The 23,201-nt window shown below is 33.7% G+C and overlaps 2 protein-coding genes and 1 non-coding gene across 4 annotated transcripts; 2 read left to right on the top strand and 1 right to left on the bottom strand.

Moving 5' to 3' along the window:
* The first annotated feature begins 6,396 nt into the window (after positions 1–6,396).
* LOC133291180 (arogenate dehydratase 3-like) lies at positions 6,397–8,135 on the top strand. Its single transcript, XM_061489401.1, has one exon. It carries the CDS (start codon positions 6,578–6,580, stop codon positions 7,877–7,879), a length of 1,302 nt encoding a protein of 433 aa, XP_061345385.1. The 5' UTR covers positions 6,397–6,577; the 3' UTR covers positions 7,880–8,135.
* A 6,802-nt stretch (positions 8,136–14,937) lies between these two features.
* Positions 14,938–15,018, bottom strand: TRNAL-AAG (transfer RNA leucine (anticodon AAG)). The gene has a single exon. It is a non-coding gene; the product is annotated as a tRNA-Leu (tRNA).
* A 4,924-nt stretch (positions 15,019–19,942) lies between these two features.
* Positions 19,943–21,265, top strand: LOC133291212 (putative phytosulfokines 6). 2 transcript variants are annotated; one of them, XM_061489438.1, is made up of 3 exons: positions 19,943–20,367; positions 20,445–20,518; positions 20,889–21,265. In XM_061489438.1, the coding sequence occupies exons 1-3, from the start codon at positions 20,271–20,273 to the stop codon at positions 20,997–20,999; spliced, it is 282 nt and encodes a 93-aa protein (XP_061345422.1). In that variant the 5' UTR covers positions 19,943–20,270; the 3' UTR covers positions 21,000–21,265. The 2 variants fall into 2 exon arrangements, with proteins under 2 accessions (XP_061345422.1, XP_061345423.1); XM_061489439.1 differs by having other exon boundaries at positions 20,083–20,367; positions 20,892–21,265.
* The last annotated feature ends 1,936 nt before the right edge of the window (positions 21,266–23,201 follow it).

The following is a 23,201-nucleotide window of genomic DNA, read 5'->3' as shown; positions in this document are numbered from 1 at the left end:
ATGTCTTTAGATATTCTAATTTAGTGGAAAACGTAAATTAAACAAGCCAAAGCAAATCTAAAAAAAGAAAAATGATATAAAAAATGGATTCAAGCAAATCTAAAACATGAAAACCATGTTGAGTTTGTGCTCTTTTATTTAAGCCCAATTGGGTTAAGAGTATGAGAAGATCCCAATAAGTCTAGAGCCTATATAGAGCTTAGGGTTAGGATTTCTTGGCACCCATATTGTAAATAACCTTGGGATACACCACCCCAAAAGCTAACTCAAAGGGTGGGAGTGCCCAAGGCCTTATAAACTCCACATTAGTTGCTCATACAACCAATGTGAGACTATATATCTCAACACGCCCCCTCACACGAGAGCCCATTGGGCTAGAAGAGTGGACAATGCAACAGGCCCAGCCTACCTGTGCTAAGAAATTCCACAAGAGAAAGTGGGGGGCGGCGATGATCGAACCCGAGACACGAGGCTCTGATACCATATAAAGAACCTTGGGATACACCACCCCAAAAGCTTAAGCTTTTGGGTTGAATTGATTCTTTACATGGTATCAGAGCCTCCTGTCCCGGGTTCGATCCTCGCTGCCCCCTACTTTCTTTCAAGTGGAATTTCTTTGTTCGCACAGATAGGTGGGTCTGTGCATTGTCCACCCTTCAAGCCCAGTGGGCTCTCGTGTGAGGAGGCGTGTTGAGATATATGAAAACCATTAATGTAGCCTCACCCAACAGCTTAAGCTTTTGGGTTGAATTGGTTCTTTACACATATATATACTACCACTTAAGGCATCATCATCTAAGTTCATTGAACAGAAGAGATAAGTTCAGATCTAAAAAATGCCCACACACTTTCCTTTCCCCTCGAGAGATAGCTTGGAAGGTTTACCATAATTTAGAGAGATTTGTTTGTGGTATAGCCCAAGGAAGATTGATTCGAGAGTTCGTGCTGTAACATAAATAACTCTGTTAAGGGATGCGTACCCTTAATGGAACTTTCAGAACTTTATTGATTATTCAACTGACTACACATGTCTCATTTTGGAGTATTATACTTACAACTTAATTGCCTATGTGTCTTAACTGCCCAACTCTAACAGCCAAACCCACGTGTGAGTCACAATCCAAAACTACTACTAATCTATCAGTGGATTACCCTTCTATTGTATATAGTCTAAGGCCCAAGATTGACAACCTTTTATCCTAATACTCTTTTCTTCTGCAGCCCCACAACATTACTTCTAACATTTTCCCCCTTTTAAGAGCCACTTTGTCCCCAAGGTGTAATTCTGGATATGCTTGTTGGAGCTCTGTTACATCTTCTTAGGAATCATTTTCAGGAACTATAGACGACCACTGCACTAAGTATTTGAGGACATGTTTATCACTCTGCAAAACCTGTTTGGAAGCTAACACAACAATTGGCACCTGAATAGGTTTATTATCCATACTCATGGCTAGCAATGCCTCACAACTGACTTTACTGAGTGATTGAGACAAACTTGAAATTAAGGAAAAATTTCTCTCTCTTTCTTTGTGAAAACTGATTGAGATAGTGGTGGTAATAGAAGAGGGATGGAGGTGATATGCCTCCAGCATATATATGATTTTAAGCCAAAAAGAAAAATAATCTTGATCAATCTTGAATAAAAAAGGCTAGAATTGTTATTAAATTGATAAATCTTAATCAGATATCTTGTCATTAATTTTCTTATGATTTTGTAGGAAAACAGGACAAAAGAAGCCCAAATTGGAGGCACGTAATTATTTTAAAACTTGATTCAGACTATATCAAAGGAGATTGGACCAAGATATACAATGAAGATTCGATCAAGATTTCTACACAAGGGCACAAAGTCTATAAATAAAGACTCAGACCCTAGAAGAAACAATCTTTGGCTGGAGAGAATTCTTGGAGGCTCACACTGGAGATCAGGATTCTGACGAAATTGAAGATCGAAGACTATTGATCTTCCATCTTCTTCTTCTTCTTCTTTATTGTTTTCATGAATACTTTTTATTTCTTTAATTTGTTAGAGTCAGCTATGTCTGGCTAGTTTCTTTTTGTAGTTGGGATCACGGACCCGATGTGAATCCTTTATATTTTCTGTATTGTTTTTATAATTTAATTAGTTAGTTTGTTTTATTCTACCTGTGTTAATTTTTTCATATCCTGATTAGAATTGGCCACTCTAATTATAGGGCTTTGAGGGTTAAGACTCACAATAGACATATTAGGGTTTTAGTCTGGATAAGGGTAGAATAACAATTTGTGCATGACCTAGACATAGGCTTACATAGATTGCAGACTTATAATTCATTTGCTTAATGCTTAATTCAAGAGGGATTACTAAGACATTAGAATTCTAATTGAGTTAAAGGGTTAAAATCACTAAGACATTAGGGTTCAACTATTTTATAGGAAAATAATGAATTGTTTGAGCAAACCAATTAGTTAATTATAAAATACAATATAGGGATATAAGGGAGGATCGGAGGAGAAGTGCATCCTGGCTACAGTCTTTTTACAAATTTTTCACCAATATTTTCTTAACGTTCTTGATACTCTTGCATGCGTTCAAATTAATTGTTTTTAATTTTCTGTTTTTAATTATTATTTATTTTAAATTCTGTTTTTAAATTATTTTCACAAATCAAACTATTTTTTTATTTTCCAACTTAAGGGAAATAGTTAAACTAGTACTTGGTGCATTAATCCTAGAGGGAACGATACTCTATTTATCACTTTATTACTTGAAACGAACGGTATACTTGTCGATTTTGTAAGGAGGTGTTAAGATGATGATGATGATAATAGAAGAAAAATTAAGGGGGTGTTTGATACGAGATTTTATTTTGGATTCCCAGGAATTTGAGATCGGTAATCTTATTTAGTAATGTTTGGTAGAGGGATTTTGAAAATTTTCCTGGCAAAATCAGATTCACATAATTTTTGTTTGTGAAGGAAAATGCCAAGTGAAAACATCACCGGGTGGGTGGTATTTTCAGATTCCCACCCGGTGGGAATATTTTCTAAATTATTTCGGACAAAATTACCCTTGCTTTCCCACTCTCTTTGAACTTGTTCTTTCTCTCTCTGTCCAACGCTTACCCCTTTGGGAGGAGACATACACCTTTGTCTCTATTTCTCTTTATGCCAAATTGATTTTTTCTATTCAAAATAAAAAAATAAATAAAAATTTGAATTCTTCTTCTTCTTAGACTGAATCATTCGTCGTTGGGCTTTGGGATGAGTTCATTCATCGATACCAAGAGCTTTGAATCGAAGAAACAAAGCCGTGACTATAAAGGAAGAAGATTATTGATTGAAACATGGTTTACACTGCATCACTCTCTATCTGATTTCTTCTTATATTCTCTACATCACCGTGCATAGCTATGGCAGATAATGTGATGTGAGGTTGAGCTCTTGGGATTTAAAAGATAATAACTTTAATAAATGGTTTGGAAAACTAGTAACTTGTTATGGAAATGGAAATAGGTTTCCCTCTTTTGTTGTTCTTGCTGTTGGTTTATTCTTTTTGGTGCACTGTGTTTTTGGCATCGATGTTGAATGTGCACAGTAATTGCATGTATGTGAGAGAGAAGGAGTTAGTTTTGTAAAATCAATCCATATTTCCAGCAATATTTGACAATCAGCCAAACACAACATAAGAAGAATTGACCAAACATTCTCAAGAATATTTTGGCCAATCAAATAACTTTTTGTAACATTTCCGAAAAATTTAATTTTCCATCATATTTCTGGGAATCATGATTCTCGGGTAAATTTTTTTTTTCTCCACTTACCAAAAAAAAAAAAATTCTCCTTTACCAAATGCCCTTTTAAAGATTGAGACGATGGTGGTCTGCAAAGTGCAAAAGATTGGGATGATAACGCTATGGTGTTAGAATAGTATATATTTACAATAATGTCATCAATGAGAAGGGAAAATATTTATTCTTTTAAAGGATATAACTCTGTGTCATTTTAGATGTTAATCATTGATTTTCGTCAATGAACGGTTAGGATTTATTGAGTCAAACTTATTAATTAATTATTAATTCACAATAAAATCCGATAAATTCTAACCGTTAATTGACGAAAATAAACGGTTAACATTTAAAATGACACAAAGTTATATCCTTTAAAAGGACAAACATTTTTCCGAAGAAGGGAATTGATTATTCTCCGCGTTTTACCTTTTTAGGAAAAAATATTGAAAACCAAACCAAAAACATATCAAAGTATTTTGAAATATCTATTTTAAAGACGGCAAACCAAATATTATTTTTATAATTACTTTTATAAATATCCTTTATCAATCAATTTTTTTCTGAAAATCAAAAATTATTTTATATAGCAATAATCAAAAAGGCCCTATAACGCTTTATAAAACAAGTAGTATCTTGTCTTGCGTATTTCTTTTGCTCTCCATGTAATTATTCATTCCATTTGAATAATGTTAAATGACATGTAAACAATTTTAAGGGTAAAAGATTTCTCCGGTAGAGATAAGTTATATCTGGTGAGCCCAAAACGACGTTATTTTAGGACAGAAATCAAAGTATTTTTGTAATTATAATATATTGCAGAATTATATTAGTATATTTTATTATAATTTTTTAATCTTATTACTCAAAACGACATCATTTTGAGCTCACTGAAGATAACTTTATCTCCGGTGACTGAAGAAATACTTTTCTCCAATGACTGAAGAAATACTTTTCTCCAATTTTAATTTAGATTTTAAAGAATAAATACGCAAATTTATTGTCCTGCATATAATATTGTCAAAAATATTAATGCAATGTCATCAAGTTTACAAGTAACTTTGACTGTATCGAATAATATAATAGAAATAAAATCTCCCAACCCTAACTAGTAAAAAAATAATTAATGCAAACATTTATGCATAAAAATAAAAATCTGAATACGCAGATTCAGCAAATTGATTGGTAGTGTTATTACTTTTAGTTCAATTAAGTGTTATTAATATTATAATAGATAAAAAAAATCCATATATAATTTGATGCTGTATTATATATATGGTAAGTGGATATAGTCCTTAAATATGCACTAATTTTAGTTTTCACTCTTTTATTATTAAGCTAGTGATTCACCATTCATGTACTACCTCCCTTTTATAGTTAACATATTGCATTAAATTTCACTCTGCCTCTTCCTAGCTCTCCCTAATCAACCAGTAACCCTTTGGGTCGTCCACTAAACTGCTCAGTATTGTTTAGTCATTTGCACCTTTGTCCGTCTCAAATCAACAAAACCATTGGCATGAGAATCACATAATAATAAGAAGAGGGACCAGACAGCAAAGCAACCTTGACACATCCTTTGTTCCGATTTAAGGAGGGTTCAGGTTCACCTGATTGGCTTGCCCAAGTTTTCTGATTTTTTTTTTATTTCAATCGATTCATCGTCTCGTGATTAAATTAATTTGCAATGGATTTCGAAATTAAAATTTTAAATTTTTTCTAAAAATAATTCTAAAAAAAAGATCGAATTCATGTTTCATTATATTTTGACTAAATACCTTTTTCGTTTTCGGTCCTCGACAAATTTTACGATAACTGTTTTAGTCTGTAATAAATAAATAGGCTATTAGTGGTTCTTAAGAAATTCAAAGTGGACCCATTTTAGTTCTTTTGAGGGACTAATGTGAGTCTTTTTTGAATTTGTGAGGGATCAAGATTTCAACTAAATTGGGTCATTTTGAATTTCTTAGGAACTACGAATAACTTTTTTATTTGCTAGGAACTAAAGCGGACAGAGGACAAAAATGATATTTACTCTTATTTTTTTAAGAGTAAATACATTTTTTTGTCTTCAGCAAATTTCACGATTTCCGCTTTAGTCCCTAACAAATTAAAAGACCCATCATGGTCCCTAAGAAATTTAAAATGGACCCATTTAGTTGAAATCGTGGTCCCTCATAAATTTAAAAAAGACTTATATTAGTCCCTAAAAGAACTAAAATAGATCCATTTTGAATTTTTTAAAGGTCATGATATGCCTTTTTATTTGCTATTGACTAAAGCAGACATCGTAAAATTTATCGAGGACCTGTATTTACTCTATTTTTAATTCAAGTTTGCTTCAGTGTGTACTTTTGATCTAACCGAATATGATGACATTAAAGACATAGGATAAAAGTAAAAATAAAAATATAACGTACGCATAATTTAGGTTAGATGTGACACCTATGTATAGAAAAAAAAAAGAAATGATGACAAAAGAAACGTAGAAATACATGTATATGAATAAGAGCGTGGAAAGATAGGAGGGTAGGTGTGAGATTTTGACCAAACGATCTCAAACACCATACCCACAAGACTTGGTATGCAGCTTCACTCTCATTTCCTGTGCCTGCCAACTCCCCTTTGCCTTAATATTTAAAGACCTCAACAACCTCATTTTCTCTTCAGCTTGAGGTTCCCTTCTTCAAAGAGAACACACAAGCTTCTTCTTCCGAAACAAATCAATTTTTTGTTTTTGTTTTTTCCTAATTTCTCCTTTTAGTTCAATTCTTTCTTTCTAATTCCTCTCAAGTCCCCGCATCAATATGCAGACTCTCTCACCGTCCTCTTCCAACACACTAGGGTATTTACTTCCCCCGCGTCTCTCACGGAATCGGGTTTCTCCGACCCGATTTTCCGTCAAATGCAGTTTCGGGTTTGAACAGGCGAATTACGGATTCGGATTCGGATCCAGCCGAACTGACTGGCAAAGCTCATGCGCTATTTTAGCCAGCAAGGTCGTTTCTCAGGAACAATTTTCAACTGACCATAACGGTGGCGCCGCCGCCGATCACGTTGCATCCATCAACGGCCACAAATCCGCAGTTAGCGACCTCAAGCTCGTTCCAATCGGAAACCTCGACGGCGCCGGCGAAGGCGAAAATCTCAAATTGGTCCAGCCGAAGCCCCTCACCATCTCAGATCTCTCGCCGGCTCCGATGCACGGTGCGCAGCTCCGCGTGGCTTACCAAGGCGTACCTGGCGCGTACTCCGAAGCCGCCGCCGGAAAAGCCTACCCGAAGTGCGAAGCCATTCCCTGCGACCAATTCGAGGTGGCGTTTCAAGCGGTGGAGCTCTGGATAGCCGATCGTGCTGTTCTCCCGGTGGAAAACTCCCTCGGCGGTTCGATCCACCGGAACTACGACCTCCTCCTCCGCCACCGCCTCCACATCGTCGGCGAGGTCCAGTTCCCAGTCCATCACTGCCTCCTCGCTCTCCCAGGGGTTCGAAAAGAGTTCCTGACCCGCGTGATTTCTCACCCGCAAGCCCTCTCTCAGTGTGAGCACACGCTCACCAAATTGGGCCTCAACGTCGCACGTGAAGCTGTGGACGACACCGCCGGTGCCGCGGAATTCGTAGCCAACAACCGCCTCCGTGATACGGCGGCGATTGCGAGTGCACGCGCCGCTGAGCTTTACGGTTTGCAGGTGTTAGCAGATGGAATACAGGATGACCCGAGTAATGTAACCCGATTCGTGATGCTGGCCCGAGAACCCATCATTCCCCGAACGGATCGACCCTTTAAGACAAGTATTGTTTTTGCGCACGATAAAGGGACTTCAGTGCTTTTCAAAGTGCTTTCTGCATTTGCGTTTAGGAACATAAACTTGACGAAGATTGAATCAAGGCCTCATCGCAACCGTCCAATTAGGCTCGTTGATGATGCCAATGTGGGAACCGCTAAACACTTTGAGTATTTGTTTTACGTTGATTTTGAAGCTTCAATGGCTGATGTTAGGGCACAGAACGCGTTGGCAGAGGTTCAGGAATTCACCTCTTTCTTGAGGGTGTTAGGGAGTTACCCTATGGACATGACACCGTGGACTCCGTCTTCCCAAGGAGATTAGCAAGCAACGCTCTTATTTCTCTCTTTGAAAAAAAAATACAAAAAATACAAAATGTGTCATATCAGTTCTTAATTTTGTGAATAAAAGAAAAAAACCCGATTATTTTAATTCTCTTTTACCCCATGTATTTTAATTTGTATTCTTATACTTTTTTTTTTTTTTTTTGTTTATTTAGATCGTTGGATTTGAGGGCTTTTGTTTATTAGGATTTTCAAATGAATCAGAATTATTATAATATGTATGTACATTTTGGTAGAGAGCTTGAAAATTGAGACGCATGGTAGAGTTTGATAAACAAATGGTATTTATGTTAGCTGCCTTTCTAATAATTGTGTATACGCAAATGACCTTATATTTAATATGTTTCTGTTCGGCGATTACTTTGTGTTTGTACATGAAAAAAAAATGTACGTGATATAGAATCTAGACTATTTCGGCTGACATCTTATTGGGTGTTTCTATGACTATACCCAAGTCATGTATTTGACGAGAGATGACAAAGTTGTATGTTTCTAAGCATTTCATCTTATTTATTTGATTTTTTTGCCATCTTCATTATCTTAAAAGTTGCTGTGGCTCTTTCATCTGTTCCCCTAATATTCTTAAGTAATTCAATAAGAAATTTGCATAAAGAAGAAATGGCTTATTCAATGGGAAAAACTAGCTAGTTTGAAAGTATTTGCAACGTTATATGCTAGTATAAGCAATGTGATATTTTCAAATATTTCTGCTTCTTTAGATATTCTTTCTTCAAAGGTATTTTCAGAAATATCCTCTTGCAAGTAATTTTAGTGCTAGAGCAATTTTGCCTGTTCGAGCAATTATTTTCAAAGACAATGTCTGTCTTCATTTTAGACGAGAGTTAAAAAAAAACACCCTTAGATTTTATTATGACGCTACAGCTAAGCATACAAAAGTGAAATTATCATCATAGGCCATGGCATAATCAAGGCAATAAATCCGATTGAGGCAGCTCATGAAAGTGGCCCATATTTGTATTTTTGCTTAGAGATATTTCATTCCATGGTAGCTCTTAAAGGTTCATCAAAATAAAGGAAAATTTCAAAATTTGTTTGAGCTTTAGGGACAGGATTAGAGGGTTCTTCCTATCAGAGCTCAAGGGAAAGAAATTTGTAGTTTGGGATTGTACTGCGCCATAGACGGGGAGGGATTTTAATTTCCAAAATAAACTTTTTGCGATGAGCTATACTTTCTTAAAACTTAATGTGAGAAACATGAAATAGTTTGTTGGAGTAATTTGTGTTTTGGTCTTTACTGCCTAACCTAATATTAAATCTTTACTAATTAAGTTCACAACTAACCTATTTCCAGAGCTTAAAATCAGTGTTAGTGACATTTTTTTATATTATCTCTTTGTTTATTGAACACTCGACTAGTTCGATTTGAGCTAAGTAAAATTACATGAGCAATGTTGAGATATATAGTCTCATATTGGTTGTATGAGCAACTAATGTGAAGTTTATAAGGCCTTGGGCACTCTCACCCTTTGAGTTAGCTTTTGGAGTGGTGTATCCCAAGGTTCTTTACATGGTATCAGAGCTTGAGTGATTACAAGGTCACAAAGTTCGATCCTCACTGCCCCCACTAACCAAAAATTGGGCTTGTGTAATTCCACCCTTCTAGCCCAAAGGGCTCTTGCGTGAGGGGGTGTCCCCACTAACCAAAAATTGAGCCTGTGCAATTCCACCCTTCTAGCCCAAAGGGCTCTTGCATAAGGAGGCGTGTTGAGATATATAGTCTCACATTAGTTGTATGAGCAATTAATGTGGAGTTTATAAGGCCTTGGGCACTCTCACCCTTTGAGCTAGCTTTTGGGGTGGTCTATCCTAAGGTTCTTTACATGGTATCAGAGCTTGAGCCCTCACCGCCGCCTCCTACTTTAAAGTGTTCTAGCCCAAAGGGCTCTTGCGTGAGGGGGTGTTGTCCATATTGATTGTACGATTGTACGAGCAACTAATGTGAAGTTTATAAGTCCTTGAACACTCTCATCTTTTGGAGTGGTATTCCAAAGTTCTTTACAAGCAATAAATTTCTCTCCACTAAATTTTAATACAACTATGTTATAAGGGACTCGAATTCGATTCCACTGATTAAGGAAACGCTTGTGAGTTGATCCATACAAAATCTCTTGCCTACACAATAGCTGGCCTGCCACATATTTCGATGCAAAATTTGCATACTTGTCCCTTTCAAACAAGTTTGTGCAATAAACAGGTGGGGGAAATGGGCCACAGGCACCACAACTTGCCTACATGAAAGCGAGGTGTTAAGTATAATATAACCCCGAAATAACAATACCACTAATGCGGTTGGTTTGGATTATTGACTTCAATGCATGACTAAGCTTCAAAGCCTAAGGAACATCTGCTCAATGCTCACCAACCCATGGCGTAGGATGTCCAATTTGCACGATGCACAATTCAAGATTGATTGCTAAAGCAAACACAAGTCAAAACTTGAAGTGCACAATGACTTGTCTTCCATGGGTTGGTCGTTGTTGGTTTCTTACTTTTGCACCAACCAATTGAATTTTTTATAATCCAAGCTTTGGAAACTATTTTTAAACGCCTGCTTTTTTTGAACTCATCAATCCCGAAATGAAACATTATGACATCATTTCTTAAATTCTCTTTTTGATATGGAATTTTCTTTAATACATGTACAGAACTCTTTATTTTTCATTTTCTTTTTATTTTGGAGGAATTAACTCTCTGTTTATTAATTGTAGTCATCACAATATAGCTAGCTAGCTAGCTAGCTATGAAAATTTCATGAAGTGTTCGATATGGACTATTTTAAGTCGGTTATCCTTTTAAGTTCTGTGGTCAAGCACGACTCGGTGTAGGTGTATCTTATGAAAATTCTTATTTTTTGGTTGTGTTGACTATTAAACATTTATAAACACAATGTATGTCTATTATAAATTTATGAAATTGCTGCTTCAAGAGTAACAATTATTTTTATTGTGTTCGTGAATCAATATTTAAAAATGCACCACCTAAATTAACATCTTATATGAAAAATTGTCACGTTGTTAATTTTTTATTTTTACATTCTGTAAACACTCTTGCATACACACCCGAAAACATAAATGGAAAACCCATCCTCCCACACTTTTTCTTATTGTCAATTTTTTTTAGTAGCAGCTCTTGCAATTTTTTTAAAGAGAGATTTCGTCAATACAAGTGATATTTGACATCACCTGAACATTGAGACGTCCACATAATCAAAACCACTTCATTTCATTTTAATTAAAGTAGTTAGAACTTATACTAAGAATAATAAGTCATAAACTCCAAGGGTAGCTAATTTGGTAATTGAATGTACAAGGATTTGCTTTGGTCAAATAGTTCAAATATTGACTAAAGTAAATTCTTGAAATTTTTTGTGGGCCTCAGGTTTTAACGAGGAGCTAGTTTTAAGGGTCGTATGGAGGAGGTGAGGTTGTGTAAGGATACCTCCCAATTATCTATTAAAAAAATAATAAATCATATATGAAAAAATATTTTCTCATGTTATATGAGAGTTATTTTCTCCTTCCAGTGACTCTTTGATTTTCATACAATATTCTTTTTTATTTTTTATTTTTTTAATAGATATGACCTCACACAAGATGTGTCTATAACATGAGATATTTATCTTCTATTACATGAGAAAATTAAAACTCATCATATATACATGCAGATTGCAGAGATTTACTTGTATGTAATGCTTTAAATTTATTAATTAAGTGAAAACAATTAATGTTAAGAGCGTAATTTACTTCATTATAAAATAATGCAGCCGAATATATATAATAAATATTTAAATGGTCCAAAAGCTAGGTTTGGTGAGGAAGGGAAGGCATATGCGTGTGGTGGTAGGTGAGGATGTGCTTTGTTATGTTCATTTTGTGATTTGTGGTCGAAACTCGATAGCATTAACGACCGACGCTCCCATTACATCTAACCTATCTTTATGATGGTCCTTATTGGTTGGCCTTTCCCCTTGCAATTTTTATTTTTCATTTATGGCTGATTTTGCGATGTAGTGAGTTCATTTTCGATATACACTACTATGGCATGATTTTTAAACTTGAATGGGACATCAATCAAATGATTTGTTGGACCCGAGTGTTCCATGAATAGAAAATTCCAGAAATGAAAGTAAGTATGCTCCACTCAAATAAGTTTTTCTGAACTTCACTTTTCTATTTAAACTTAATGTAAGTTAACTTAGATTTCCTGTGAAATGGTGTTGTGGATGGCTAAATTTCATAGAAAAATGTGGTAGATTTTTTTTTTTTTTTTTGGAGTTACCTCATCCTAATTACCTCTTTGAGGCGAGTTGGCTCCTTCCGGTATCCCCACAAGCTTCGACTCTTTGAGCCGGCTATGAGACTAATCCGGAGTGCGGGGGTCAGTGATGGCTAAAGGTTTAGCCCCTTCCCCAAGAATGCATTCAGCGAGAATCGTAACCAGTACAGATTCATACAGTATTTTTCACAATAAATTCTTATGGTTTAAGATTGCGTGGAGTATTTTAATTAGAATAAAATCTATCTGCATAAAATTTTTTACATGATCAATTTAATTTTTTCTTGTCAATTTATAACGTTTAAATACATTGAAAATTTAAATGCGCATGGATTTTATCCATATCAAAAGACAATATAATTTTAGTTCTCGAAGTAGAAAAATTTACTCCCAACTACCGAATTAATGATCTCCTTTCGGTTGACTCACCAGGATCAAAACTTTCTCCCACTATATTTTCACATGCAGTCAGGGGAGGGGAGGGAAAATATTTTCAAGCCACTAAATTTGTTCTAGTGATAAAGATTTGAATAAGTTGTATTAGATTATGTATTCAATTCTCACATGTATAAAATATATATATTTTCAAAGATACGAACATATCAACTACTCGATACATTCTTTATTAAATATGAAAAATAATAACACATTTACGATATTCTTATTGTCATAATTATTTTCTTTCGTATCCCATTTTTTTTTATAAGGAAATATCTATTCCCGTTGTATAGGAAATTCCCTCGCCGAAAAGATACTTTAGGTTTGTCTTTAAAATGAGAATCTATTAAATATTTTTTTTTTCTTTCTGCCTTACTAATTGTATTTCTTGTCATAAAATGAGAGAAGGAAGTTCAGGTTCTATTTTTCATTAAAACTCGCAAATCCTTTTTTTCTGAAGGGAAGAAAAAGGGAAAATATATATTAGAGATATAATATATAAAATTATAAATGTTGTCTACATTTAACTTTTTTTGTTTGAATTCATTTTTGATATGGTTTGTGATCAAGTAGTTTAGAATTCAATTTTTGCTGCCCAGTTCTTCTAATAAAAAAAATTGAATTTTAGACCAAAATAATCAAAAAATAAATATAAAAATGGGTTTATCATTATTCACGCTTCTAAATTCAGAAAAGTTCTCAAATGAAAGAACTGTTAAAAAATATTATAAAATTAATTCATGTATCTTAAATTTTTGAGTTTAATTGTGACTTAATAAAATAAATAGCAAATGCTCAAAACAGATTGCCAAACTTCGACAGATTTAGTAGACAGATAAAACCATAAGAACTGATATTTACTCAAAATAAAAAAAACCATTGAGCTTAGTTATCAAGTGAAGTTCCATCAAAGATAGTTGAGAGAGTGAAATCGGGACCCATAATAATATGAAAAGCATTTTTCATCTGAATTAATTATGCGCAAAATAAAACCGAAATTCAGATTTTTGCAAATAAATTTCGTAGAAAATGGAAAAGTACCATTTCGAGAGGGCATTAATTATCATTTACTTTTATTAATTTGTTAAGAAAGTTTTGGTTGGGGGGTGCAATTATTTTTTTCAGAATTAAGTTATACTAAGCCTAGTCTAGTGATAAGAAGTTAAGGGTATGTTTGGAGCACCTGGTAAGAAAGATAGAATATAATAATTTATTATATCTTACTTTTATCTCTTGTTTGGTGGGTCAATAGGATATGATTAGTTTATTCTATTGTCTCATTTTATCCTATCCAATACATGATTTCTTATCATATGAGAGGAGTTGAGTTAAGATTCAACAGAGTAGGATACCAATATTGGATACCTAATATATCCCCACGCTATTCAATATATCACCACACCACCCAATATATTTGTATTTATTGCATTATATTTTGTTTTTCTTTCTCCTTTCTCCTTCTACGTAATCTTATCAGATTGCTAATCAGGACTCATCAAACACAGGATATGATATCGGCTTATCAGCCCCATATCATATCCTATACTTATCCGTCTCATAACTACCATTATTTTATCTTATCCACCAAACGAGCCATAAGTAGTTTGTAATAGGTTATCTATTTAATTCCCACCAATGTATATATATATATATATATATATATATATATATATATATATAAGAATTAAGTTGTACTTTTATTTTTTGGTGAGGTAGTTGTACTTAAACATGCAATCAGTCACATGCCAGTTACGTTGTAATTCACTGGTGGTGTTTTGGAAAATAGGCTTATTGGTTTTATTTTTTTTCGAAAAAGTGAATGTCAAACCAAAATTGTGGTGGTTGCAAACAAGTTTCATAAAAAGAAAAAGGAAACTGTACCATTAAGGCTTATTGGAATATGCTGGTTACATTGTAATATGCTGGTAATTTCTACCTTTGGAAAAAAGAAAAGGAAACAGGGGCAAATAAGGCTTATTGGTTGAAATTTATTTTTTAGAAAATGAGAATGTAAAAACGAATAATATATGGAAATACGATAAAAACAAATATAGTATCATCGATTTTCTCTCATGTTTGAGGGATTCATTTTCAATAAAAGCTAGTATAATATGGTTTAGGACATCTTTAAGACCAGGCCTATTACTAAACATTCTTTGGGTCATAGTTGTTGCCTTGGATTTAATATGGGTATCAAGGATTTTGCAGATGGTCTATGCACATATCAAACTTAAGCCCATAACATCCATGACAGAAAACAAGGAAGACTTATAAAATTTAGGAAGAAGCATAAAATGAAATTTTTGTTGAGAGTGGGATTTGAACCCACGCCCTTTCGGACCAGAACCTTAATCTGGCGCCTTAGACCAACTCGGCCATCTCAACAATTGATATTGCTTCAGTCACACATCTCGTATTTGATACTTTGAAAATAGTAGCATACCAAAGTTGTTGAAAAACTACTACTTACACAATCAAAAACACCGCTTTATTTTGCATCCTTTGGTAAAGTCGTGAAGGTGCCTTGCATTGAAGATGCGGATTCATGGGCCCTTATGGTTTGGGCCTTTGCGGGGTTTGGACAAAGTTGAAAAAGTAAAGCAGCGAAAAGCAAAAGCAAAGTTAAACTAGAAATAAAGACCACAATAAACTAAAATGACTACATGGTCATGAGGAATACAACACATGCTCCTCAGGCCTCAACAAAATTTTCAGTGAGACCGTAGTTCATTTATAATAAGATACGTAGGGAGATTTTAGAATTTAATTTTAGAAAGGGACAAGATCCGTTTACAAACTTTTTTTGCAATTACACTAATGTAGGACCGGTCGTACACTGTGTAATTAATGTAGGACCAGTCCTACATAATATAATTTATAAACAAAAAAGTTTGTAAATATAACCTGCCATTTTTAGAAATTTATACAAAATCTATTTACATATCTAAAATAAATGAACTTGCATCAGTAGTACCGACATTTTTTTTCCTACCTAGAGATAATACCAGTTTACCCGAGACTCATTACTGACAGTATGGCCCACCTAATTATTCTCCCACACCCGTTTCTTCTTTGGATTTTCACAAAGGGATCTAAAAATAGTACACTAATTCAATCAACACAAAACACATAATTATTGAAATAAAATATATATGATGTTGGATCAACTTTTCTTTTTGGTGATCAATGTTTGATTAACTTAATCTTATTATCTCATGCATATGTAAGATTTAAAATGTTGAGAATATTATTTTGTAAATATTTTCTAATAAAGGATATGAAATTAAAACTTTGACCTAGATACAAACAAAGGTTTTGCGTAGGGGTGTCAAAACGGGTCGACACGACACGAATACATCAACACTAACATGACACGACACGAATTTTTGATGGGTTGACACGACACGAATAACACGCAAAACAGGGGTCAAAATGATAATTGACAAAAAAAAATTTAAAAAATGGATCGATATTAAAAAAAATAAAAAATTAATAATAAAAAATAAAAAATAAAATAATTTAAAAAAATACGGGTCGACACGAACACGAATACATCAGCACGAACACAACACGAATTTTTTACGTGTCATTTTTTCCAACACGAATACGACACGAATTTTTTTGCGGGTCAACCCGAACACGAATTTTCGTGTCGTGTCGCGGGTCGACCCGCGTGTCAAAACCTATATTGACACCCTTAGTTTTGCCCGATAGATGAAATTAATGTACTATTAATTTTTTATTTTATAAACTACAGGTATTCTTCACGGGAAGCAATCATGTTCGGGATTAGTCCATGATTAAGACTTTAAATTTCTCCCAAAGATAATATTATGGAATTAAACTGTATCGTGGCGTGTGAAACAAAACTTTGGTCCTTTTTTCTTTGGAAATTGTGGTGAAAAACAGGTGATTCATATCAGGATTAAGGAATATTTCTTACAGTTGGGCATTAAGTAATTGGTATAATTTTAATTCATACAGTTAATTATGCATGTACTTGCCTGTTACAAAATTGTTAATCACAAAATCAACCTGCCAGAGTTAAATTAAGGAATTTATTATGTATACATAAGATTTATATTTGGATACAGCATATATAAGATTTTTCATTTATATAGAAAAGAATAAGATATGAGAGTTTGCTTTTAATGTATATTCGTTGTCTGAAAAAATATGGTTGATGATGGCAATGGAAATAGCAATAGAAGGCAATGTGTGTGTGTGTGAATATCATATTATGAACTTACGACAACATATTTTGTTAGCCTTCAATGCCCATGCCAGCCAAACCCATCTCTATTTTCTTTTTTTCTTTTTTTGTAAGAAGAGATTAAATTAACTCATTTTATATATATCCTTTTACTTTTATTGAAGTGCTAACAGAACAGAACAGATGTTATTCCCCACCTTGGAGAATCATATTTCATTATTCAAAATGATAAAAATACAAGATTTTTTCTTCAATAATGAAATAAAAAGAATTGTTTTAGAGGAATCTACCCTGAATTAAGCTATTGGCAAGAGGACAAAGTTTGGTGTGTCTTCTTGCACGCATGAGGCAAGACGTGCCATGTGAAATCGAGGAAAACTGCAGACTGGAGAGTCAACGTGACTTGTCCAGTATGGCACTATATGCCATTACCAATAGCAAATATCAAATCAACAGCAACTATAACCTTTGAGGTACGTTATTCCCATTTCCCAATGGAATACTGCATTGATTTTTCATTTTTTACGTTTTTTATGGGGGAGAACGACGGTATTGTCATATTTTAAGCAAAAATTTACTAGATTGTCGTGTTAGGAAAAAAATTTGTCAAAATATCACTCACAGTCACGCTAATCTGACAAGCGAAAATGGACTTGACACGTGACAATATCTGAATGATCAACTATTATAGCTGAGTAACCCAGCGAAAATGACAGAATGATGACACGTGACAAAAGTATAAGCATTCTATGCAAAAATGATTGACCATTCAGACATTGTCACGTGTCTAGTCTATTCTCACTTGTTAGATTAGCAGGATGTAATTACTGACATTTTGTAAAAAAAATCTTCCTTGACATCGCAATCCAATAAATTTTTATTAAAAGGATGTAATTTTGATCAATGTCCCTTGTTATGGTCCCCCTTAGATGTTTGACTGTGGTCCATCCAACCTTATTTTACATGGATGAGGGCATTGTTCACCTACCCTTATTTTACAAGACATCCATAGAAAGAAGAAAGAACCATCATATCATGGTGGCTATCATGCATGATCAGCTTTAGAATAATCCAACTCATTTCCCAAAGGAATTACTCTACGTAATAAAAAAATATGCCTGTGCCGAATCCCAATCCGACAATGGTTATTCTTTTAAGTTCTTTATGTTTAGAGCAAGAGAACCAAGATTCAAATCTTCCAAAAAAGAAGCATAAACTTGGCTTCAATCTAGTTACCAATTAATAACATGGAAACGACAAATCACAAATGAGACCCCCTAACTCGAAATTCCAAAGTGGAGTAACAATCAGCTTCACCATTTTCTATAACACCTAGCACTTGGTGAGAAATGGAATCTACCATATTTTAGAGGCCCGCACATTGTTATTGATGAAGCACTATTAGGATAAAAAAATTTAATTCAGCATTAGATGACAGAGATATTGAAGGTTCATAAGCTAGCCAAGTATCACAATTGAACTTGCACATCACATGGTAAATTATAATTAAATTAAAATAATCAAATGGATTAGCTCATAAGTTCACAATTGGAAACATGCATATCAGAGTCGTGGATGAAGCAAAGACGAAGGAATTTGAGCATTCGATATAATACTCTCAATAAAGATAAGAAGAAAGGGATTCAGTGTATAGTCTGACGATGGCACAATAAATGGGTGGCTTTGCCACTGATATTGTTTTACTTAAAGTGGGAAATGCACCAACATTAGATTAATTCTTTTATTGTTTGAGAAATTTTGACTTTAGGATAATTTTTTTTCATGCCTTAATTCACCGGCGAGTGGTGGACCCAAAATTTTTTTATAATAAGAGCCGAAAATAAAATTTTATGTAAGTATTATTAAAATTCATAGGAGATGTTAACTATTATAAATATTTTTTTGGGATGGGCTAACCATTAGTACTAATGGCCTATTATTATTAAAAAAAATATTATTTTATAGACAAAATAAAAATTTAAGGAGAGGCGACCACCGATGCTCGCTTTTCTCTCTGAGTTCCTGTGACCACCCAATGTTAGAAAAGTCTAAAATAAAATAATTAATATATTTTAATTTAGAGAAAAATGTTTGTCATTTTAAATAACATAAAGTTATGTCATTTTAAAAGAGAGATTGACACAAAATAATTTTTTTATTTAAAATTTAAATTGAAAAAAACCACTCACTTTCTCTCTCCCATGATTTTCATTTTTTGTGTCTATCTCTCTCTTAAAATGACATAACTTATGTCATTTAAAATGACAAACACCAAACTCATTTAATTTACTAACTTGAATTTGAGTTATTAGGTTCAGTTAGTTGTATATATTGTGATTAAGTGGTTATAGATTTAATTTGTTGGGACTGAACACAAACACATGTGACCACGGTAGTAAAGAAAGAAGGGAAGAAAATAGAGACACATAATTTATCCTGATTCACTCAATATGAGTTATATTCAACAACTTCCCTGCACTCGTTATAACACTCTGATTACGGGACAATATAAATATAGTTAGTAACTCTAAGTAACAATGTTATTCAAGCGCTCAAACCAAACTACTAGAAAAAAGAAAAAATATAATAAATCGAAGACTCACAATAATATTAGACCTATTACTAATAGTGGGATTCTATTGACTTTTTATGTATCTCGCCAATAAAAATTGTCATCTACACAATCCTTGTTACCTTATTATTTTAATAAATATTTTATAAATTTTTTTAACAATATGATGTAGATATTATTTTCTAAGATTAAGTTTTTGAATTGAATTAAACACAAAAATATGGAAGAAAAATTTCTATGGTCCAGCCCATAAAATTTATAAATGCCTCTCGAGGATACAAAAGGAAAATGAAAGAAAAACAGAGATAAGATGGTCAAAAAAAAATTTGATTGTGAGTGGAACTAAGGAAAAATTACATGGGCATGTAAATTTTTTCCAAAATATGGAAGTGTTATAAACGTGTGGCAGCAGTAAAACATGGGGTTGGATAACAGCTGTCAGCATGTCCGAAAGGTTGACTTGATAACACCGTCAACCACTACCAATATGATTCTTTGAAACGTGTTTCAACTTTCAAAGACTCTGCTTAGACCACTATATGGTAGACAATGACCAAAGCACTTCTGCACACATCAAATAAAAATAATGGTCTGGTCTGGTCTCGTCATATGAGCATGGAGAGTAGTATAATAAGATAATGGTGAGTGGGCCCAAGTTTTGAAGTGTTGTACTTGTAATGGAACAGCTTTCTTTTTAAGGAACCTTCATGTGAGTAACAGTGACTACTTTCCTTGCATGTATTTATATCTACTTTCGGCAGCTTGTTGGAACCAACACCCAACTATCCCCTCTATCCTCCATAGTCTCCATTTTCCAAAACCCCTTTTCTCTCTCTCATTGAAGTGAAGAATATGAAGTTAAGTTTTCAATCTGGAGCTCTACTTTTTTTCCTTTTCTTCCTAGTTTCCTCCTCAAAACTATTTGCCCGGCCACTGATCAATGAGCAAGGTAAGCAATAGTTAGCTCTTAATTTTAATTATCTCTCTCTGGAATGTATTTTATAAAGTAGAAATTGGTTTCTTCAGGGCAAAACAGAAAACTGGGTGAAGTCTCAGGGGAGGACTTTGTTTTGGAGTTGGAAGGAAGCAAATCTTTGAAGGTAGGTGCCATTTGTTGATTGCTTATTTTCTCCACTTTCTGAGTAAATTAAATCACTAGTAAATACTTTTTTTTTTTGTTACTCGACAAATTTTACGATGTCCGTTTTAGTCTCTAGCAAATAGAAAGACTATTGGTAGTTTCTAAGAAATTCAAAATTGATCCATTTAATTGAAATTGTGGTTCCTCACAAATTCAAAAAATACCCACATTAGTCCCTCAAAAGGACTAAAATGGGTCCACTTTGAATTTCTTAGGGACCACAAATAGCTTTTTTATTTGCTAGGGACTAAAGCAGTCGTAAAGGATCGAAAATGGTATTTACTCTTAAATCATATATACCTCACAATTTTGTTTGTTCTGAAATCTAGCAGCTGATGGGGGTGGAAGACTGCAATAGTGGAGATGAAGAATGTTTCAAGAGAAGAATGACTTTAGAAGCTCACCTAGACTACATCTACACCCAGCACCATAAGCCTTGAAATCAGAAATCTTCTTATTTTATACTTCGAATATTATTATCTTCTTAATTTAGCTTAGATAATGTTAAACTAGGATATCTCCTATTGTTTTTAGCTTCACTACAACATTTGGGGCTTTGCAAAAAGCTACTTAAAAGGTGGTATGGTATATGATGGTATCATCTGTTTTGATACAACTCAACTGCTGAACATATGTAAAAGAAACTTACGACTTTTATTATGTTATCTAGCATGTAATGATTAGTTTGTCAACTCCAACAATTATATTTATGCATTTTACAATTCTTAACTCTTAGGAGTTAAGAAATCTGTGCTTAATTTCAAGGAGCGGATTCATTTTAGATAAGAACACACAAGTGGATTGACAGGGGGATAATGATATGATCCATTAAGCAATTCAATGAACAAGCTCAATAATTTTTTAACAGAAAGGGATAATAGGCATATATAATCATAAAACCATAGTCCATGAGTACATCCTACCAAATTCTGGGAAGTTTTTTCTAGCAGGCATGTATTGAACTATGAAGTACCGACTCCGACACGGCGATTTCGATATGTTTCAAATACGTTTTCGATAAGACCATTAATTTGTCGATACGATACAATACATTTTCGATACGTTTCCGATACGGAAAAAAAATTCGGATAATATCGGTGCTTCATAGTATTGAAGAACTCAATTCCAATATATATATTCATAACATGCTACAGGTTGACTCAGTGAATTCAAGCAACAACATTAGCTAACCTTTGACTGCGTTACAGAGTATAGAAATTAAGAAAGATGCACAAGGATCTATTCTACAGAACCGCTCCATTAAGGGAAAAAAGACTACACATCGTAAACTGTTCTGGGCATTGTCATTTTCCAACCTTGCTGGGCCATGTAAAAGCTCAACTAAACATTAAATCCATATTTTAATTTTTGGTTGACTATGTATCTAGATTTGTAATATTAGACATCAGAAAAATTTAAGTTCATCGTGTTCTGGCTCAATTTAATATTACTTTTATCTAACATGTCAAGTGATAATGTCTGCACTCGGAAAGCAGTGATGCTGATAGTAACAGGTTCCATAAGGTAGAAATCAGTTGTTTTGATGGTTCGGGTACCCCAACCTCCATCTCCATCCTATTGAGATTTTTTTTCTCTTGTGCTACATGTGAGTACAAAATTTTACCCTTTCACAACTATAGTGTTTTTTAGGTTGTTTCTCTATTGTAAATAATTATTTTAACCCAAAAATTTAATATTTTGAGTTAAATTAGTTCTTTATACAGTATCAAAGCTTAAGTGACTAAAGATCACTAATTCGATCATCACCGCCTCCACTTATGAAACCAAATAAGCATAAGGTAAAATAAAAAAATTGAGTCTATGCAATATTCATATTTCAAGCCCAAATATAAATCGTTAAAAAAGTCTTCACCCAACACTTAATGACGCCGAAAACACATAGAAAAGTGGCTAAACATAAAGTTGGAATTTTCTCAAAAGACTATCCCTCATGTTCTCAATTTCATTTAACAAAATAACAATATTCAACTCCTAAAATAAGGGTCATAAACACCCTTTTACAGACTAATTACAAATTGATTCGAAATTCAAAAATAAAAAATCCTAAAAATAATAAAACTTCTTAAAATAAATATAACAGTAATTAACTTTTAAAAATAAATAAATAATTACAAATAAATAAATCAAAATACATCTCAAATCTTCAATTTCAAATCACGCCAAATGTGTTGTTTTCATTTTCTTCCCAAACAAGGGACTTGGATTCAATTGTAATTTGTTATATTTCCTTTCCTTTTTCAACAATTGGATCATTCTTATTGGGCCACAACTCTAGTCGACTTCGAGCTTCTTGAACCAATGGTTAAGTCATTTACAATGGGCCAACTGTAAGTGCATCACTTAAGGTCTTGGGTTGAAATGATTCTTTACATATACCGAAAAAAAAACAATAAAAAAAGGAGCATTTAATTATATATTTTAAGAGTTTGATGTTTGTTGTTTTTTTTTGGGTATCCTGGTTGGGGTTAAAAAACCCCAACACAGGCTAAAAAGAAGAAATACAACGAGTTCTACTAAAACCACTTAAATCAGCTAAATACAAAAGCCTAATACCCGGGGGAGGGGCCCCAAAAGAACAAAAATCAGCTTGATCCGGATTAATCAACGGAAGATTTGAAAGC

The sequence above is a fragment of the Gastrolobium bilobum genome, unplaced genomic scaffold, assembly GCF_033153095.1.
Source record: "Gastrolobium bilobum isolate Gb01-03AN ecotype WA unplaced genomic scaffold, APGP_CSIRO_Gbil_v1 utg1383, whole genome shotgun sequence".
Classification (NCBI taxonomy): Eukaryota; Viridiplantae; Streptophyta; class Magnoliopsida; order Fabales; family Fabaceae; genus Gastrolobium; species Gastrolobium bilobum.
This window is presented reverse-complemented; position numbering and strand designations above follow the sequence as displayed.

Excerpts from the sequence above, each read along its gene's own strand:
- LOC133291180 (XM_061489401.1), top strand. The coding sequence starts at position 6,578 with ATGCAGACTCTCTCACCGTCCTCTTCCAACACACTAGGGTATTTACTT.
- LOC133291212 (XM_061489438.1), top strand. The coding sequence starts at position 20,271 with ATGAAGTTAAGTTTTCAATCTGGAGCTCTACTTTTTTTCCTTTTCTTC. Across the intron at positions 20,368-20,444 it reads GCCACTGATCAATGAGCAAG|GGCAAAACAGAAAACTGGGT; the intron begins GTAAGCAATAGT and ends TGGTTTCTTCAG. Across the intron at positions 20,519-20,888 it reads AAGGAAGCAAATCTTTGAAG|CAGCTGATGGGGGTGGAAGA; the intron begins GTAGGTGCCATT and ends TCTGAAATCTAG.